Source organism: Apis mellifera, linkage group LG5 (genome assembly GCF_003254395.2).
Source record: "Apis mellifera strain DH4 linkage group LG5, Amel_HAv3.1, whole genome shotgun sequence".
Classification (NCBI taxonomy): domain Eukaryota; kingdom Metazoa; phylum Arthropoda; class Insecta; order Hymenoptera; family Apidae; genus Apis; species Apis mellifera.
Genome location: NC_037642.1, coordinates 9,480,185 through 9,496,800, shown reverse-complemented (window position 1 = coordinate 9,496,800; position 16,616 = coordinate 9,480,185). Strand labels below are relative to the sequence as shown.

Here is a 16,616-nt window from a genome sequence, read left to right as displayed (position 1 = left end):
TCAATGAAATGATAAGAATTAATAACATATATTTTTTATAATGATTATTGAATTAATATTAATTAAACATAAAAATTTTTAATATTAAAAATTAATATCTATAAAATTTATAGATTATATATGTAAATTATTGTAATATAAATTATATATAATATATAAATTTATATAAAAATAAATAAAAATATAGTAAATAAATTATAATATTTATAATATAATATAATATAACATAATTTAATTTAATATAATATCAATAAATTATAATAATAATTAGAATAAATAAAAGATAAAACATAAATAAAAATGATTTGTTTATATTTTAAATAAAATTGATGAATTTTTAGATGAAGTTTAAAATATGTCAACATATGTGATGAAATTAAGATTCTTATATTTTGTTTTAATATATCTTATTTCTATAAATATCCAAACATTGATAAAAATTTGAATATTTTACTTATAAAAATAAATTTAATTATAATAATAGTAATTTTTATTTAAAATAACATTATAATTAATTTTCCATTCATTCTAAAATCATTAATATTATAAAATTAATTCTTGAGAATCTTATATAATTTACCTTAACTAAAAAATAAAAAATTCACTGAAATAATATAGTTTACCGTTAACATTTTAAATTTATAAAAAATTTTTTTTTAAAAAATAATTTATTACAGTAAACAGTTTATTAGAAAGAAAGTTTAAAACAATTTACGTAATACATCAATTTCTTTTTGTTTAGATAAATTGAAAATAATTATAAGAATAATAAAAAGTATTTTATTATAAATATTATTTTAAACAGTATTTTAATGAGAATAAGAATAAAAAAATAAGAGATGAAACATAACACTTCAATTACTTTAGTTTATGTACGATTAAAAACTGTACATACAGTAGATTGGAAAATTCTCGATAGAATCTATGTATTACTGATACTTAGATGGCACTCTTATAAAGGCAGTACATAAAAACAAAGAATCCAGTTACTCGTATTTGATTCGTTTGTTGTAATATTACTATAATTGATTTGAATATAAAATTTTTAGTCAATAACTATTTCTTCCATTGGATTTAAAAACAATTAATTGAATTTGTATTTTTTTTCGAATATTTTTTTTACATTTTTTTTATAAATAATTTTTACGGTAATAGTATCGAATAATTTAATAATTTTATAATAATATATTATTTAAATTTAATATAAATATTATTTAATTTATTTATTTTAATCTTTATTTTGTATTCTATCATTGTATCTATAAACTATATGTAACAAATATAACTAAAGTATTGTATCTCTATTTTTTTATTTTATGTTATAATATTCGAAGAATATCGATAAAGTATTTCCCGCCAATATTTTTTATACTGTGTTGAATGCTTATATTTTACTAAAATCAATAAAATTAACTCAAAATGGAAGGATTTGATGATCCAGGAATATTTTTTTCTGATAACTTTTCAATAAGTGAATCTAATGATACTCAAACAAATCTTCAATTTTCGAAAAAGAAGTTTATGGAATTTATTAGACAATTTCATGAAGGAAATTTCAATTATAAATATAGGTATTTAAATAAATTATAATTTTCTAATATATAAATATTTAATTAAAAATTATATCTTAAACAATATAATAAACAATATAATAATAAATAATATATTTTATTAATAATATAATCTTTTAGAGATATCTTAAAACGTAATTATAATTTGAGTCAATATTGGATAGAAATTAATTTAGAAGATTTAGCAGCTTTTGATGAATCACTAGCAGAAAAAGTATATAAACATCCAACTGAATATTTACCTATTTTAGAAGAGGCTGCTAAAGATTTAGCAGATGAACTTACAGCTCCAAGGCCAGAAGGCGAAGAAAAAGTTGAAGACATACAAGTTTTATTATCTTCAGATGCACATCCAAGTTCTTTAAGAGGAATCAAAGTAAGACTTAATTTGAAATTATTTTATATTTAAAAAAAAGAATTTTATATTATAAAGAATTAAAATTTATATAGTTTATTGTTTTAATTTATGATTATATTATTTTTTTAGCCTGATGCAGTTTCTAAACTTATTAAAATACCTGGTATTATTATTTCGGCATCTGGAATTAGAGCAAAAGCAACAAAAATTGCTATACAATGTCGTTCTTGTAGAAGTATGCAAAGTAATATTTCAATTAAACCTGGTTTAGAAGGTTATGTTTTACCTAGAAAATGTACAACAGAACAAGCAGGACGACCAAAATGTCCATTGGATCCATTTTTTATAATGCCAGATAAGTGTCATTGTGTTGATTTTCAAGTTCTCAAATTACAAGAATTACCAGATCAAATTCCACAAGGTGAAATGCCAAGACATTTACAATTGTATTGTGATCGTTATTTATGTGATAGAGTTGTACCAGGCAATAGAGTTCTTATTTTGGGCATATATTCAATTAAAAAAGTTACTAAAACTACTGGTAATAGAGGAGGAAAAGATAAAGCATTAATTGGTGTTCGAGCGCCATATATAAGAGTAATTGGTATTTCTGTAGATGGAGAAAATACAGGCAATGGTAAAATTACATATATAATTATATATATAAGTTTTTTTATTTTATTTTTATGATTTTTAGGTTCTCATTCATGTGTTACAAATGAAGAAGAAGATTTATTTAGACGTTTTGCATCAGATTCTAATTTATATGAAAGAATTGCAAGAAGTATAGCTCCTAGTATTTTTGGTGCATTAGATATAAAAAAAGCTATAGCTTGTTTATTATTTGGTGGTTCTAGAAAAAAAATGCCTGATGGTCTTTGTAGAAGAGGAGATATTAATATTTTAATGTTAGGTGATCCTGGTACAGCTAAATCACAATTATTAAAATTTGTAGAAAGAATTGCACCAGTTGCAATTTATACATCTGGAAAAGGAAGTTCAGCTGCAGGTTTAACAGCATCAGTATTAAGAGATCCCATAACAGTAAATTATTAATAATTTCCATAAGTAATATATTTCATATTTCATTTTTATTAAAATATTTCATTTAACTTTTAGAGAAATTTTGTTATGGAAGGAGGTGCTATGGTTCTTGCAGATGGTGGTGTTGTCTGTATAGATGAATTTGATAAAATGAAAGAGGATGATAGAGTTGCAATACATGAAGCTATGGAACAACAAACAATATCTATTGCAAAAGCAGGAATAACTACAACATTAAATACTCGTTGTTCTGTTTTAGCAGCAGCAAATTCAATATTTGGACGTTGGGATGATATAAAAGGAGAAGAAAATATTGATTTTATGCCAACCATTTTATCACGTTTTGATATGATATTCATTGTTAAAGATGAACATGAATTAAATAAAGATGTAACATTAGCAAAACATGTAATGAATATTCATTGCAATGCTACACAAGTTACGGAACAATCTGCTGAAGGAGAATTGCCATTGCATATTTTAAAAAAATACATTCATTATTGTAGAACGTAAGATTATTCATTATTTCAAAATATTTATCTTTTTTATCTTTTAAATTTTTATCTTTTATTAATTTATATAATTTTTACAGTCAATGTGGTCCAAGATTAAGTAAAGAGGCAGGAGAGAAATTAAAAAATCGTTATGTTGTAATGCGAGCAAGTACTAGAGAACATGAAAAAGACACAGAAAAAAGATTATCTATTCCTATAACAGTTCGTCAATTAGAAGCTATTATAAGAATTTCGGAATCTTTAGCTAAAATGCAATTGCAATCTTTTGCTACAGAAATTCACGTAAATGAAGCACTTAGGCTTTTCCAAGTATCTACTTTAGATGCTGCAATGTCTGGATCATTAGCTGGTAATCTATAATGAAATCAATAATATGTTTTGTTTTTTATTATACTATTTTTTAAAATATAGGTGCAGAAGGATTTACCTCAGATGAAGATCACGAAATGTTATCACGTATTGAAAAACAATTGAAACGTAGATTTCCTATTGGGAATCAAGTATCAGAGCAAAATATTGTTAAAGATTTTGTAAAACAAGCATATCCAGAACGTGCTATTTACAAAGTTATACATACAATGATACGACGTGGGGAACTTCAACACCGTATGCAACGTAAAATGCTATATAGATTACACTGAAATGTAATGACATTTTATATTTGCATTTTAATAATATATTTATTATTTATTATATATAGTTTCCATATTTTGTTCATATTTCATTCATTTCAATATATAAATATGTATATATTTAAACTACATATTAATAATCTTTTTTTTTAATTATTAGGATTATAATTCATCCTTAAATGGATAATGTGGATGATTCTCAACCCTAAAGCAAATCACATAAAAGAATTTTATATTTTTATATTCTTTGGAATGAAATATTTTTAATAAATATATTTACCCCTTAAAAAACAAAAAATTAAAAATTCTTCCACGTGGACCTTTGTCTAAAGTACTTAAAAGTTTTGTTTCTTCTTCTTTTAATGAAAAATTAAATAAGTCAATATTTGTTTTCAGTCTTTCTAAAGATGAACTTTTTGGTATTACAACAACACCTATTTGCAATAAATAACGTAATAAAATTTGTGCTGGTGATTTTTTATATTCTGCGCTTATTTTTTGTACTGTTGGATGTCCTAGAAGATCTGGGAAATTTTCAATATTATGTTTATATTTTGTTTGAAGATGAATTTTAGCTCCAGGTGATGCCAAAGGACTATAGGCTGTTATAATGATATTGTGCATTTGACACAATTGTCGAAGCGAATTTTGTTGTAGATATGCATGTAATTCTATCTAATAATAATTAAAATATAGATTTATTTATATATTTCTTATTATAAAAACATTGAAAAGAAGTATAATGATTTATTTATATTTCAAACTTACTTGTAAGTTACTTGGTTTAATTTGTGCATTCTCCCATATATCTAACACCTGTTTTTCATTAAAGTTACTTAAACCTATAGATTTTGTACGACCTTTTCTTACTTGTTCTTCCATTTCCTAATAATTTAAAAAAATAATGAATTATAAATTATTAATTTTTATTAATATTAATTAGTTATACTTATTTTATTAATTTTTAAAAGTCATTATTAATAATATTAAACCTTCCACACTGAAACAGGATTTGTATCAAGATCTAATACATAAGTTCCATCTTCATGAACTGCTGGAGTATAAGCATTTTCATCTAACTTAAAAGCAAAAGGCATATGGATTAAGTACATATCTAAATAATCTAATCCAAGTTTTTTCAATGATAAATTAATAAATTTTTCTACATCTGATGGTCGATTTCCATAATGGGGTAACTAAAAAATAAAGATTTTTTTATTTTTAAATATATTTTTGAGTAATTTTTAAATTATTTTTTGAGTACATATATTACCTTTGAAGTGATAAAAAGATCTTCACGTTTTCCACCTTTTTCAAACCATTTTCTTAACACTTCTCCAATTGCTTCTTCATTATTATAATTAAATGCGGTATCAATATGTCTATAGCCAATTTCTAGAGCAAATGTCACAACATTTTCAATATCTTCAGCTTTAGCCTATGAAATATTCAATATTACACAAATTTAAATGTAAAATATAAATTAATTTACACATAAAAATAATTAAATTTAAAATAATAATTTTAGCTTCAATGTAATAATTAAATCACCTGCCATGTACCTAAACCCACAATGGGCATATCATACCCTGACAATAATTGTACTGTTTGCATATTTTCTTTTTTCAATTGATCTGCTGTAAAAAATATTTGTAAAAATTGATTTAAATAATTTATAATATTTTATTAGTATATTTCTATCATCAAATTATTGCAACAATTTTAGATTATTATAAAATATAATATATATATTAGTATTATTTTATGTATATAAAAATTAACTACTTTATAGAAGTGCTATTTGGATACAAAATCAATTTCTAAAGTTAGATCAGACTTGTACTGTTCTGAATACATAAGTTCAAGTTTATAGAGAAAGAGTTACATATATGTATATTTCACATTTTATTGATTTATGGTAAATTTTGTGATTGTTAACAGAAATTATGTTAGATAGATTATAAAATATCTTTATTCATATCATAACATAGAAAGAAATAAAAATTTTGTTATATTTTAGATTAAAATATTCATATAGTAAATTTTCAAACTAGTCGGTTACGAAATATAATATATTTAAGTTTACATTTGTACTTAAAATTAAGTAAAATCACTAAATGAGAAAATTTAAATAAATTAAATATAATACTTACATGATGATTGTACCAAAAATCGCTGTTGAGTTGTTATGAAAAAACAATTGACAAATTGATACATTATACATTGACTAGTTAATGTATTAAATAAATAATTACGATATCTAAGCATGTTTCTTAGACACATAATAAGTACGTAAAAATTTATAACTTAATAGTATAATATAATAGTATAAAATGTCATAAATAAGATTTAAGAAATTTAGAATTTAAACAACTTATATAAATTATATTCCCGCTTTATAAAATCATAGATAATGTAAAACATAGATTTAAGTCTCATGTTTTTTTCAATGATCATTTAAAATAATATATTTAATTGTTCAATTAATTTTTTTTAAAAAATATGAAAATAGTATTATATATATATATAATATGAAAATTATATTAAAATTAATATATTAATATATTACGTACATACGTACGTACGTATTATAAAATTTTATTATTTAATATATAAAAAATATAACTAAGATTTAAATAATATTCTGTAAATTAAATGAAAATTATCCTTATGAATGAAACTAAGCTATTGCTAAAAATATTACACTGTTGGTAATATTGTAAAATTAATAAATTCTTTATTTTTTTTATTTAATATTAACTAAAATATTAATATTATTTATTAATAAAATTTAATATTATACTAAAAAAACAATAATATATTATTAAATTAATATATATTATTAAATCAATAATATATATTAAATTAATTTTATTATAAAAACAATAATATATTATTAAATTAATATATATTATTAAATCAATATTAAATAAAAAAAATGTGATAAACTACAATTAAAAAGTATTAATTAATATAATATTATAAAAATAAAAAAAATATTATAACATATATAATGAAATTAATAAAATTATTAATTGAAAAAAATCATGATATTGATATATAATAATAGAATTAAAATTTTTTAATTTCTAATTTGTATCATATTTTTATAAATTATTTAAAAATTATATTATATATAATTTACAAATTTTAATTTTACTATAACTGTTTAATTTTTATTTTTTATTTATTGTAGTATATATATTATATTTATAGTAATATATTTTATAACAATTTGTATTTATATTTTAATATTTTATATTTACTACTAATAATATTTTGTATTTACTACTTTAATCAGTTTTTTTATACATATAATGTTTAAAATTATAATTTTAATAATATATAAAATATATTTTATGTATATATGTTAATGATATTATATACGTTAAAAATATTATTATTTTATATATTTTTAAAATAAATCAAAAAAGTTATTATTTTATTTAAATGATCATCTTTTCTATAAGAAATTGTGCAGTTGGTCACAGTGTATATCAGTTATATATGATAAATTCAATACGATTGTACGTTTTAGTATAAACATGAGAATTGTATTGTATTCTCATATTTTATAAATAAAAGATTTTTATTATAATTTATGATTGAAAAACTTATATTTTTGAAATACAAACATGTTGATTTATGATATTTTACATAAAGAAACAGTATATCATTCAATTATTAATGATCTTCGTAATTACGGAGTTAAATATCGTTTAAAAAAAAATATATTTAAAACAGAAAGATTCGAAGAAATTAAACATATTTCAAAAAAAATTTTTAAAATTTCTTTGTTATATCAACCATTAGATGTTGTGAATTTATCTTCTGGTGCCATTGTACATGTTCCTGTTTTTGTTAGCCAAGCATCTACATTTTTAGAAAAATATATTACTCAAGAAGGATTATTCAGAAAAGCAGGATCACAGCTTAGACAAAAAGAATTAATAATGCGTTTAGATAATGGTGGGAATTTAGGAGAAAAACATCATGCTGTTGATGTAGCTAATTGTTTGAAAACTTTTTTTAGAGATTTACCAGAACCATTAATTCCATATACATACCATGATTTATTTGTGCATTGTGTCATGCTCAAAACTTATTGTGTACAAGCATTATTATTAGCTTGTATTCTTTTACCACCTCATCATTTAAATACTTTAGCATTTTTTATGGAATTTTTAAAAAAAGTATCATTATATGAAAAACAAAATAAAATGAGTATTGATAATTTAGCAAAAGTTATTGGACCAAATATTATGCCTTTACAAAAAACCACTATGTCTGCTGTACAAATGCGTCTTGAATTACATTTAATTGTCGTTAAGGTAATATATTTGTTTTGAAAATGATATATTTAATATAATATTTTTTTTAATATAAAATAACATTTATTCTAAATATTATTGTAGACTTTAATTGAAAATGCAGAAAGTATTGGTGTTTTACCAGATCATATAACACAAGTTATTTCTATGGAAACAATTGGCAGTACAGATAATGAATTAAATATATCCGATCATTTACACTCAAAATCGAAAAAAAAAAAACATCGCAGTGGAAGTCTTACACGTAAGCCACATCTAAGTGCCTCCAACCTCAATCTAAGTATGTCTGTCGATCTGTTCACAGTAATTTAGTTCTGAATTTTATCCATTTGCATTGTATTCATATTAATAATAAAAATTGTAATAAACATACAATGAAAATTTTATAAAATAAGTATAAATATATATTCTAACAAATGCATCATTCAATTAATTTAATTTAATTACTTGACAGATCAAAATTTTTTGTAAATATAGAATTCTATAAAATTTAAATATTTTTTAGGAATGTTTAATGGTTTAAAAAAAATTGTTAGTAAAAATGCTGCATCTGAAGATAATACATATGATAGTCAAAAGATTCTTGAAAATACTGATTCAATACATGCACCAAATATTAAATCCACAAAAAAGAGAAAAGTTGATTACTTAGATTCACCAAATACAAAGAAAAAGTATGCATTTAAGTTGTTTTCTTTTTTTCTTGTTATAAATATAATTAAAAAGTATATATATATATATATATTTATTTATTTATATTTATTAATTTTAAATATCAATTACCTTATGTTTTAGAAAAATTGCAGATAAAATAGATAAATCCAAAAAGATTAGGCTTAGCTTGGACCGTTTTGTACCAAAAAAGCCAGTAAGAATATTAAGATGATTAGTTTAATTAAGCTTAGTTTAATTAATTTAATTTTTAGTTTAATAATTAATTTAATTTTATAATATTTAATAATATTTAATTTTCATAATGTACAAAATACTTGTATATTTACAGAAAGCTGTTAATGAAAGTAAAGACTCATGTACAAATATTCTTAATGCTCATACAAATCGACGTTGGAGTTCTGTTTATAATTCTCGTGATTCACAAAGAACTTATAGATCATATAGCGATGGTTCATCGCACTTAAAATTAATTTTAAAAGATAATGAAGTATCAAATGATCTTCATAGAGAATATAACAATATGTTTATTGATGCAGATGTTAATTTGTCAGATGATAGTGATGAGCAGGTCTTGTCAATAGAAGAAGATAATATTAAATATAGCAATCGACATTCACGAATAAATTCAAGTTCAGAAGAACTAAAAATTTCAGATAATTTTGATCAAAAACATATATATTCAAAAAGGAAATTAAATAATTTTGAAACATATTCACATTTTCAAGTCACATCTATAAATAAACAGTCAGAGGAATATGTTACAATACCTAAAAGTGAATATGAGGAAATTAAAAATAGAGTTTCGGCAATTGAATCTCGTCTTTCTCAAGAATTCAAATGCATAAATACTGAAAATAATGAGAATAATGATGATTTATTATTGCATTCTGTAAAAAAAGTACAAACTGCATATGAAAAAACATTAGAAGAAGCTAGTATTGAAAATACAGTAACAGCAGATTATTTAGCAAAGAAACTTGGTAAAGAATTAAAAATTAGAAGATCAAGTGAACATAAAATTATTAGATCTCCAAGCGCTCGAAAAATAGGAAGTTTAAAAAGAAGATCGCAAGAAAAAGTAACGAGGTAAATAAATTGTATTTTCAATAGTAAATTTTTTATTTTTTTATTTTATAATCATTAATTTAATTTTTCTACTTTCTAGTAAACGTGTTAGACGAAGTGCTTCATGGCATATTTCTCATGGATTGCAATCATATATAAAATCAGATCAAGATTTAAATAATGCCCTTTCTCATAATGAAAAAATTTTTTCATTGAATTATACAAAGGATGATACTTATTTACGACCTATATCTACTTCTTTTTGGGAAGAAGAAAAAAATAATATAATTTTAAATAATGTACACAATGAGTTTAATAATTCAAATACATATACAAAAGATCATCAAAATTCTGTTCAGCCAATAAAAAATCGAACAAATATGACGGTACGTCGAGTATCGTCTTTTCATGGTAATGAACTTACAAATGCAGCTATTTATTCCAATGATAAAATTGAAAAACTAAAAAAGACAAATAGCCAACAAAATATGATTTTAAATAAAACACCTGTAACTAAATTAATTCCTAGATCTGAAGGAAAGAAAAAAATCATGTCTTGGAAAGATGCAGATAGATATTTTACATCAGCAAATCAAATAAATTCTCCAATCATTCAAACTGGCCGTGCATCAATTGCAAAATTAAGAACTCAGAATGCAGGAATGGTACTAGCTAAAGCTAAATTATTTGATGAATGTACAACAAAAATATACCCTCAAAATACTATGATAAATAAGAAAAATGATTTATTTAATACAGAAGATGATCATTGTACAAATAATATAAAACAGAACTGTGAACGAATTGAATTATATCGAAAGTCAAATAAAAATGTAAAAAATAGAAGTCCAAAAGTATTAAAACATTCTTCTTATATGGAAACTGAAAATAAAAAAAAAGATAATGAAATGTGTTATTGTATTTTAAAAGATTCTATATCATGTAATACAATTACTCATCAAAAAGAAAATATGGCTGTTAAAACATTGCTGATGAAAAAAATGCCTATAAATATAACTCATGAATCAAGATTAAATACTGATAATAATATATTGTGTAAAACTCCACATATTAAGAAATCATTAACTGCAAAAACACCTAAAAATGGCAAGGCATTAGTGAGAAGACCTATAATAGATTCTCATAGAACACCTTTAAAAGTTGTTAGTCAATTAGAAACTTCAAAATATCAAAATCCTAAAAATATTTTAAAAACGACAAGAAATATTAATAGACATGTTTAATAAGATATAATTTTGTTAAAAATGTATTCAGAAAAATTTATTTTATATTATATTACATTTATAAATTGATAAAAGTATTATTATAATTTAAAATATCATAACAAAATTTAAAAGAAAAATTAATTTTTATAACATTTTTAATAGTTGTATTTTTATATATGATATATTATCATATAAATATACTAAAAAATAATTTTAAGAATTGAAAGTAAATGAAAACATAAGCATGTAATAAATATATTCAAATACATTTTTATACCATAAAATAAGATATTTTTAAATACTTTTTTTAAAAAATTATTTATATATGTATTTTGTGTTTATTTTTAAATTTATTATATTGTTATTAAGTATAAACATTTTTTAAATTGTTGTATTTTTAATTACAATATTTTTAAAAAATTCGAAGTTTGTATTATTCGAATTAAATATCTTATATGTAACATGAAAAATACAAATGTAAATACTAAATATAGCGATGTTTTAATACTTTTGATAAAGTAGTATATTTTATATTTTATAATCCACATATAATTTGTTCATAAATGTAAAATTTATATAATTTTATATACATTAATATATATTAATATTATTATTGGAATATTATTTGAAAAAGTATATTTAATATAAAATAAAATAAATAAAAATTAAATTTATCATTCCACGTGATTTAAATAATTTAATTTTAGCATATTTATTCATCATTGCACCAATCAGACTTTACCATCTCATCTGGAACTGTCAAGTAAAAATAATACACGTTCATTACATATAATTAATATAACTATGACACGAAAGTTTTCTATCCATTGTGAAATAAAATTTTCTCCTTTCTTCTCTTCAGTATTTAGATAATAAGGTATGATACAAAATAATAATATTTAATAATTATTTTATAATATAAAATATTAAAATTATAAATGTATGTAGTTTTGGATACTGTTATGATAGCAGCGCCTCGTTGATTCTAGTTGGATCTACAGCTGTTTATACGTAAATTGTTGGTGAAATAAGTGTCAGTGAATCTTACTTATATTTAAAAAGAACAGCCTTTGGGCTGAAATAATAGTCCGCGCAAAAATGAGAGAAGCTGGAATAATGTTAATAAGCACAGCATTAACATGTGCTGTGATAGGCAATGCTTATTATCAAAGAAAACAGTTCTATCCAACAGTAGTTCACATAACCAAATCTAATCCTAGTATGACGGTAAATTTCAATATTATCTTTTTTAAATTTTCTGTTTAAATTATATTTTAATTATATTATAATTAATTTTTTCTGAATATTTCAAAAGTTTTTTCATTTGTTTAATGTTGTATGAAATTTAGGTTATCTATACTCAAGGTTTAATTCTAGTATTTATGATAAATGCTTTTTTGCGAAAGATATTTTTTGGTACTTTACGTGCTGCTGAACTTGAGGTAAATAAACAATATATTTGATGTAATTAAAAAAATGTTTAAAATATATAGATATATATAAAAAACTATTTATAGCATTTGTTGGAAAAAGTATGGTATGCAGTGACTGAAACTTGTCTAGCATTTACAGTGTTTAGAGATGACTTTAGTCCAAAATTCATAGCATTATTTACTCTTCTTTTATTTCTGAAATCATTTCATTGGTTGGCAGAAGATCGTGTAGATTATGTAAGTAATATAAATAACTTAATAAATAATATTAGAATATAAAATATTTTATTAATTTTTAGATGGAAAGAAGTCCTGTAATAACTTGGTTATTTCATCTTAGAGTTGGTACTCTATTAGTTCTATTATTTGTTATAAATTTAACTATGATTCATTATGCATATAATACAACAGCTACAAAAGGTCCTTCAGTACAACTTGTCTTTGGTTTTGAATATGCTATTCTTTTAACTATTGTATTCAATATTAGTGTGAAATATATATTGCATACAATAGATCTACAAAGTGAAAATCCATGGGACAATAAACCAGTATTTCTTTTATATACAGAATTGATAATTGGGTTATTAAAGGTGAAATATATTAATAACATTATTTCTCAAATATTTATAAAATTATTGAATTTAATTATTGAATTTAATATAATATATTAATATTAGGTTATTTTATATGTTGCCTTTGTTACTTTGATGGTAAAATTATATACTTTACCTTTGTTTGCACTTCGTGCAATGTATTATACAATGAGAGATTTTAAAAAAGCTTTTCATGATATTGTAATGTCACGTCGAGCTATCAGAAATATGAATACATTATATCCAGATGCAACAGCAGAAGAATTAGCTGCTGCTGATAATGTGTGTATTATATGCAGGTAAAAATTTTTATACAAATTAATTAATCAATATTAATTAATCAGAAAAGTTTTTTTATATGCATGAATGTTTATATAATATTAAAAATGTATTCTGTACTATTTTAGAGAAGAAATGATAGCAGCAAGTAAAAAATTACCATGTAATCATATTTTTCATACTGCCTGTCTTCGTTCTTGGTTTCAACGTCAACAAACATGTCCCACATGCCGCTTGAACATTTTAAGACCTGTTAATATTAATCAAGGAAATAGACAACAAAATCAGGCACAGGCAGGACCTCAAGTGCCTCAAGCTCCACAAGCAGCAGGATTTAATCCAATTGGTATGTTTATTTTTATATGTTAATATTGAGGGAAAAAAACTAATATTTATATCTTATTGATTCAACTGAAAGTTCAAGTACTCCCAGCATTTTGGGCTGGAATGCAAGCTCCAGGAGCACCACCTCTACAGCAACAACAACAGCAACAACAGCAACAAACTTCAGATGCAACAACTCAGCAACAACAAAATCAAAACAATGGACCAAATATTCCTTCATCATCATTCCAAAATTTGGCAGCTAATAGTGTACCATTATTTCCTCCTCCATTTCCAACTATGGTACCATTACCTCCTATTCCTACGCCACCACCAAATCTTACAGAATTAAGCGAAGAAGAACTTAGACAAATGGAAGGTAATTTGCGACAAGCTGTCGAAGCTAGAATACAAACTTTGCAAAGAGTTCAGCTTTTATTAGATGCTGCCAATGCTATGATGAATCAATATCAAACAGCAGCTGCTACTGCTAAGTATGAATATTTAAGTATTCTAATGAAAAATAATAATTAATATTATTATTTTATTTAAATTTTTATTAAGATTTATTTATTCTAGTATTCCAGTATCAACTGCAACAAATAACACAAATATTACAACAGATATTTCTACATTAGTAAAACAAGGAATGTCAAAAACTACAAGTCCTGGAATTAATAACGAACAACTGCAAATTAAAACTGAAATGAATGTTCCTACTGCAAATTCTTCCAATGATAATATAAATACATTATCAGGCACAAATAGTAATGATACAATTCCAGAATCATCAATTAGAAATGATATGGAACCTTCGAATGAACAAGAAATATTACGAAGACGAAGACTACAAAAATTTTCAGCTCAGCTTACAGCAGAATAAATATTTATAAAATTATGTGATAATTTGTGTAATATAATTGTACTTTGATTAATAACAGGCCTGGTTATAAATGCGATTAATAATTGGAAAAAAGAAATGTAACAATTGTTAAGAGCTAGAAATTTAAAGTCGATATTACAATATTAATAATCACAAATATATCAAATAATCCTTTAAAAAAATAATATAATAAATTTGTCTTTTTTTATATAAATTATCTTAGAAACAAAACATACAAATTTTATAACTAATTTCTATTCTTTAGTTACTTTATACATGTATATATCATGTCTACAATAGATTTTTCGATAAATTTCATAAAATAATTATATATTATATTGATTAAATTGTTTCTGTATTCTTTATCTAGAAATGAATTTAGTTTAAGTTTTTTTTATTCCATAATTTTTATATTATAAAAATGACTTAAAGTATCTCGTCAATTTTGTTTATGCTACATACAGATTAATGTACAGATTTTAATAATTATTACATATTAAGAATGCTTGTGTCTATATGGGAATGGTAATGTCAGTTATTATAACATGACTGTAATATAATTGTTTTAAATAACTGTCAAAATATGTAATAAATTTATTTGTCTATTTAATAATGTTTTATTTTTATCATATAAATTTATAAACATTTATATATTTTATGTATACAAAATTATTTATAATAATTTTAAAGAATTAATATACATCAAATGGAATAATAGAAAATAAATACAAAATAAATTATATTATTTATTATAAATGAAAGATTTAAAATAAATATAAATATAATCATTTTAAATGAAGAAGATATATGTTAGAATATTATTCTAATTTATTTAAAAATAAAATTTTAAATATAATTACAAATTATAAAAAATGAATTAAATACATTATGATGAATTACGATATTTTTTTGTTTAAAAATAAAATCAAATAATTAATTATTCAATATTATAACATAACATTCATTATTAAATTATTCATAATTACTTCCTTTTTAAAAAACATGAAAAAATATATTTTTAAAAATTATTATATAATTATGATAACAATATGCAAATATAAATAAATAATCATATCAGTTATTCATTAAATACTATTGATCATTTAAAAAATAATTATAACCTTATTTTTTAATATTTTAAATACGTAAACTCGATATATATATATAAATCAAATTTCATTAAATAATGTTTTATAATATAAATTATTTTGGGAAAAAACTGTGTGTATTAATTTATAAAAATGTAAATATTTATATATTATATTACAAAAAATATAATTATATAAATAAAATTTTATATGATTATTTATGAAATTAATGTAATGTGTTAATATATATAATATTTATGAATGATAAAACTTCTTACAATAATTAAATTTTAATTAAATTTTAATTATTTTAATTCTTTTATTTTTTAGATTTTATTTTAATAAGATTTGTTTTGTTGTTTTTATGTTTTGATTTTTGTTTTACCACTGTCATTTACATTTACCACATCAATTTATCATAAATATATAATATATCTATTTAATATTTAAATATGCAATATAATATTGAATTATTTGAAAAAAACAAAATATTATATGCATTATTATACAAAATAATTTTATAACATAAAATTTTATTTCTATTTAGATATAAATTATACATTTATATTTAACAAATATCTAACTTAGTAATTGTTAAA

At 21.4% G+C, this 16,616-nt stretch overlaps 4 protein-coding genes across 10 annotated transcripts; 3 read left to right on the top strand and 1 right to left on the bottom strand.

Moving 5' to 3' along the window:
- Positions 1 to 1,326: 1,326 nt before the first annotated feature.
- On the top strand, positions 1,327 to 4,555 carry LOC551903 (DNA replication licensing factor Mcm5). Of its 3 annotated transcripts, XM_006567869.3 has the most exons (9): positions 1,349 to 1,571; positions 1,692 to 1,705; positions 1,823 to 1,947; positions 2,059 to 2,566; positions 2,627 to 2,973; positions 3,049 to 3,482; positions 3,566 to 3,837; positions 3,900 to 4,132; positions 4,281 to 4,555. In XM_006567869.3, exons 1-8 carry the CDS (start codon positions 1,420 to 1,422, stop codon positions 4,127 to 4,129), a joined length of 2,082 nt encoding a protein of 693 aa, XP_006567932.1. In that variant the 5' UTR covers positions 1,349 to 1,419; the 3' UTR covers positions 4,130 to 4,132; positions 4,281 to 4,555. The 3 variants fall into 3 exon arrangements, with proteins under 3 accessions (XP_624292.1, XP_006567932.1, XP_006567933.1); XM_624289.6 differs by having other exon boundaries at positions 1,327 to 1,571; positions 1,692 to 1,947; XM_006567870.3 differs by lacking the exon at positions 1,692 to 1,705 and having other exon boundaries at positions 1,431 to 1,571.
- On the bottom strand, positions 4,217 to 6,413 carry LOC551927 (alcohol dehydrogenase [NADP(+)]). Of its 2 annotated transcripts, none has more exons than XM_026440934.1 (7): positions 6,274 to 6,413; positions 5,672 to 5,757; positions 5,394 to 5,558; positions 5,113 to 5,316; positions 4,889 to 5,005; positions 4,401 to 4,795; positions 4,217 to 4,325 (listed from the first exon to the last, which is right to left on the bottom strand). In XM_026440934.1, the coding sequence occupies exons 1-7, from the start codon at positions 6,401 to 6,403 to the stop codon at positions 4,283 to 4,285; spliced, it is 1,140 nt and encodes a 379-aa protein (XP_026296719.1). In that variant the 5' UTR covers positions 6,404 to 6,413; the 3' UTR covers positions 4,217 to 4,282. The 2 variants fall into 2 exon arrangements, with proteins under 2 accessions (XP_026296719.1, XP_006567931.2); XM_006567868.3 differs by lacking the exon at positions 6,274 to 6,413 and adding an exon at positions 5,906 to 6,012 and having other exon boundaries at positions 4,283 to 4,325.
- A 1,231-nt stretch (positions 6,414 to 7,644) lies between these two features.
- On the top strand, positions 7,645 to 11,462 carry LOC413451 (rho GTPase-activating protein gacF). Of its 2 annotated transcripts, none has more exons than XM_006567871.3 (6): positions 7,645 to 8,451; positions 8,536 to 8,695; positions 8,957 to 9,125; positions 9,247 to 9,319; positions 9,455 to 10,212; positions 10,292 to 11,462. In XM_006567871.3, the coding sequence occupies exons 1-6, from the start codon at positions 7,756 to 7,758 to the stop codon at positions 11,433 to 11,435; spliced, it is 3,000 nt and encodes a 999-aa protein (XP_006567934.1). In that variant the 5' UTR covers positions 7,645 to 7,755; the 3' UTR covers positions 11,436 to 11,462. The 2 variants fall into 2 exon arrangements, with proteins under 2 accessions (XP_006567934.1, XP_396895.4); XM_396895.7 differs by having other exon boundaries at positions 8,536 to 8,731.
- Positions 11,463 to 12,146: 684 nt separating this feature from the next.
- Positions 12,147 to 15,539, top strand: LOC100576667 (E3 ubiquitin-protein ligase synoviolin A). Of its 3 annotated transcripts, none has more exons than XM_006567873.3 (9): positions 12,147 to 12,294; positions 12,407 to 12,644; positions 12,767 to 12,859; positions 12,935 to 13,087; positions 13,150 to 13,440; positions 13,528 to 13,742; positions 13,851 to 14,068; positions 14,141 to 14,540; positions 14,611 to 15,539. In XM_006567873.3, the coding sequence occupies exons 2-9, from the start codon at positions 12,516 to 12,518 to the stop codon at positions 14,927 to 14,929; spliced, it is 1,818 nt and encodes a 605-aa protein (XP_006567936.1). In that variant the 5' UTR covers positions 12,147 to 12,294; positions 12,407 to 12,515; the 3' UTR covers positions 14,930 to 15,539. The 3 variants fall into 3 exon arrangements, with proteins under 3 accessions (XP_006567936.1, XP_006567935.1, XP_006567937.1); XM_006567872.3 differs by having other exon boundaries at positions 12,159 to 12,294; positions 12,366 to 12,644; XM_006567874.3 differs by having other exon boundaries at positions 12,162 to 12,294; positions 12,366 to 12,644; positions 14,626 to 15,539.
- The last annotated feature ends 1,077 nt before the right edge of the window (positions 15,540 to 16,616 follow it).

Coding starts and splice junctions, on each gene's coding strand:
- LOC551927 (XM_026440934.1), bottom strand. CDS start 6,403: ATGTGTCTAAGAAACATGCTTAGATATCGTAATTATTTATTTAATACA. Junction 5,317..5,393: donor ATCTTTTTATCACTTCAAAG/GTAATATATGTA, acceptor TTTATTTTTTAG/TTACCCCATTATGGAAATCG. Junction 4,326..4,400: donor AATTTTTTGTTTTTTAAGGG/GTAAATATATTT, acceptor GATTTGCTTTAG/GGTTGAGAATCATCCACATT.
- LOC100576667 (XM_006567873.3), top strand. CDS start 12,516: ATGAGAGAAGCTGGAATAATGTTAATAAGCACAGCATTAACATGTGCT. Junction 13,441..13,527: donor TGATAATTGGGTTATTAAAG/GTGAAATATATT, acceptor TATTAATATTAG/GTTATTTTATATGTTGCCTT. Junction 14,069..14,140: donor AGCAGGATTTAATCCAATTG/GTATGTTTATTT, acceptor TTCAACTGAAAG/TTCAAGTACTCCCAGCATTT.
- LOC551903 (XM_624289.6), top strand. CDS start 1,420: ATGGAAGGATTTGATGATCCAGGAATATTTTTTTCTGATAACTTTTCA. Junction 2,974..3,048: donor TATTAAGAGATCCCATAACA/GTAAATTATTAA, acceptor TTTAACTTTTAG/AGAAATTTTGTTATGGAAGG. Junction 3,838..3,899: donor AATGTCTGGATCATTAGCTG/GTAATCTATAAT, acceptor TTTAAAATATAG/GTGCAGAAGGATTTACCTCA.
- LOC413451 (XM_396895.7), top strand. CDS start 7,756: ATGTTGATTTATGATATTTTACATAAAGAAACAGTATATCATTCAATT. Junction 8,452..8,535: donor TACATTTAATTGTCGTTAAG/GTAATATATTTG, acceptor ATATTATTGTAG/ACTTTAATTGAAAATGCAGA. Junction 10,213..10,291: donor TCGCAAGAAAAAGTAACGAG/GTAAATAAATTG, acceptor TCTACTTTCTAG/TAAACGTGTTAGACGAAGTG.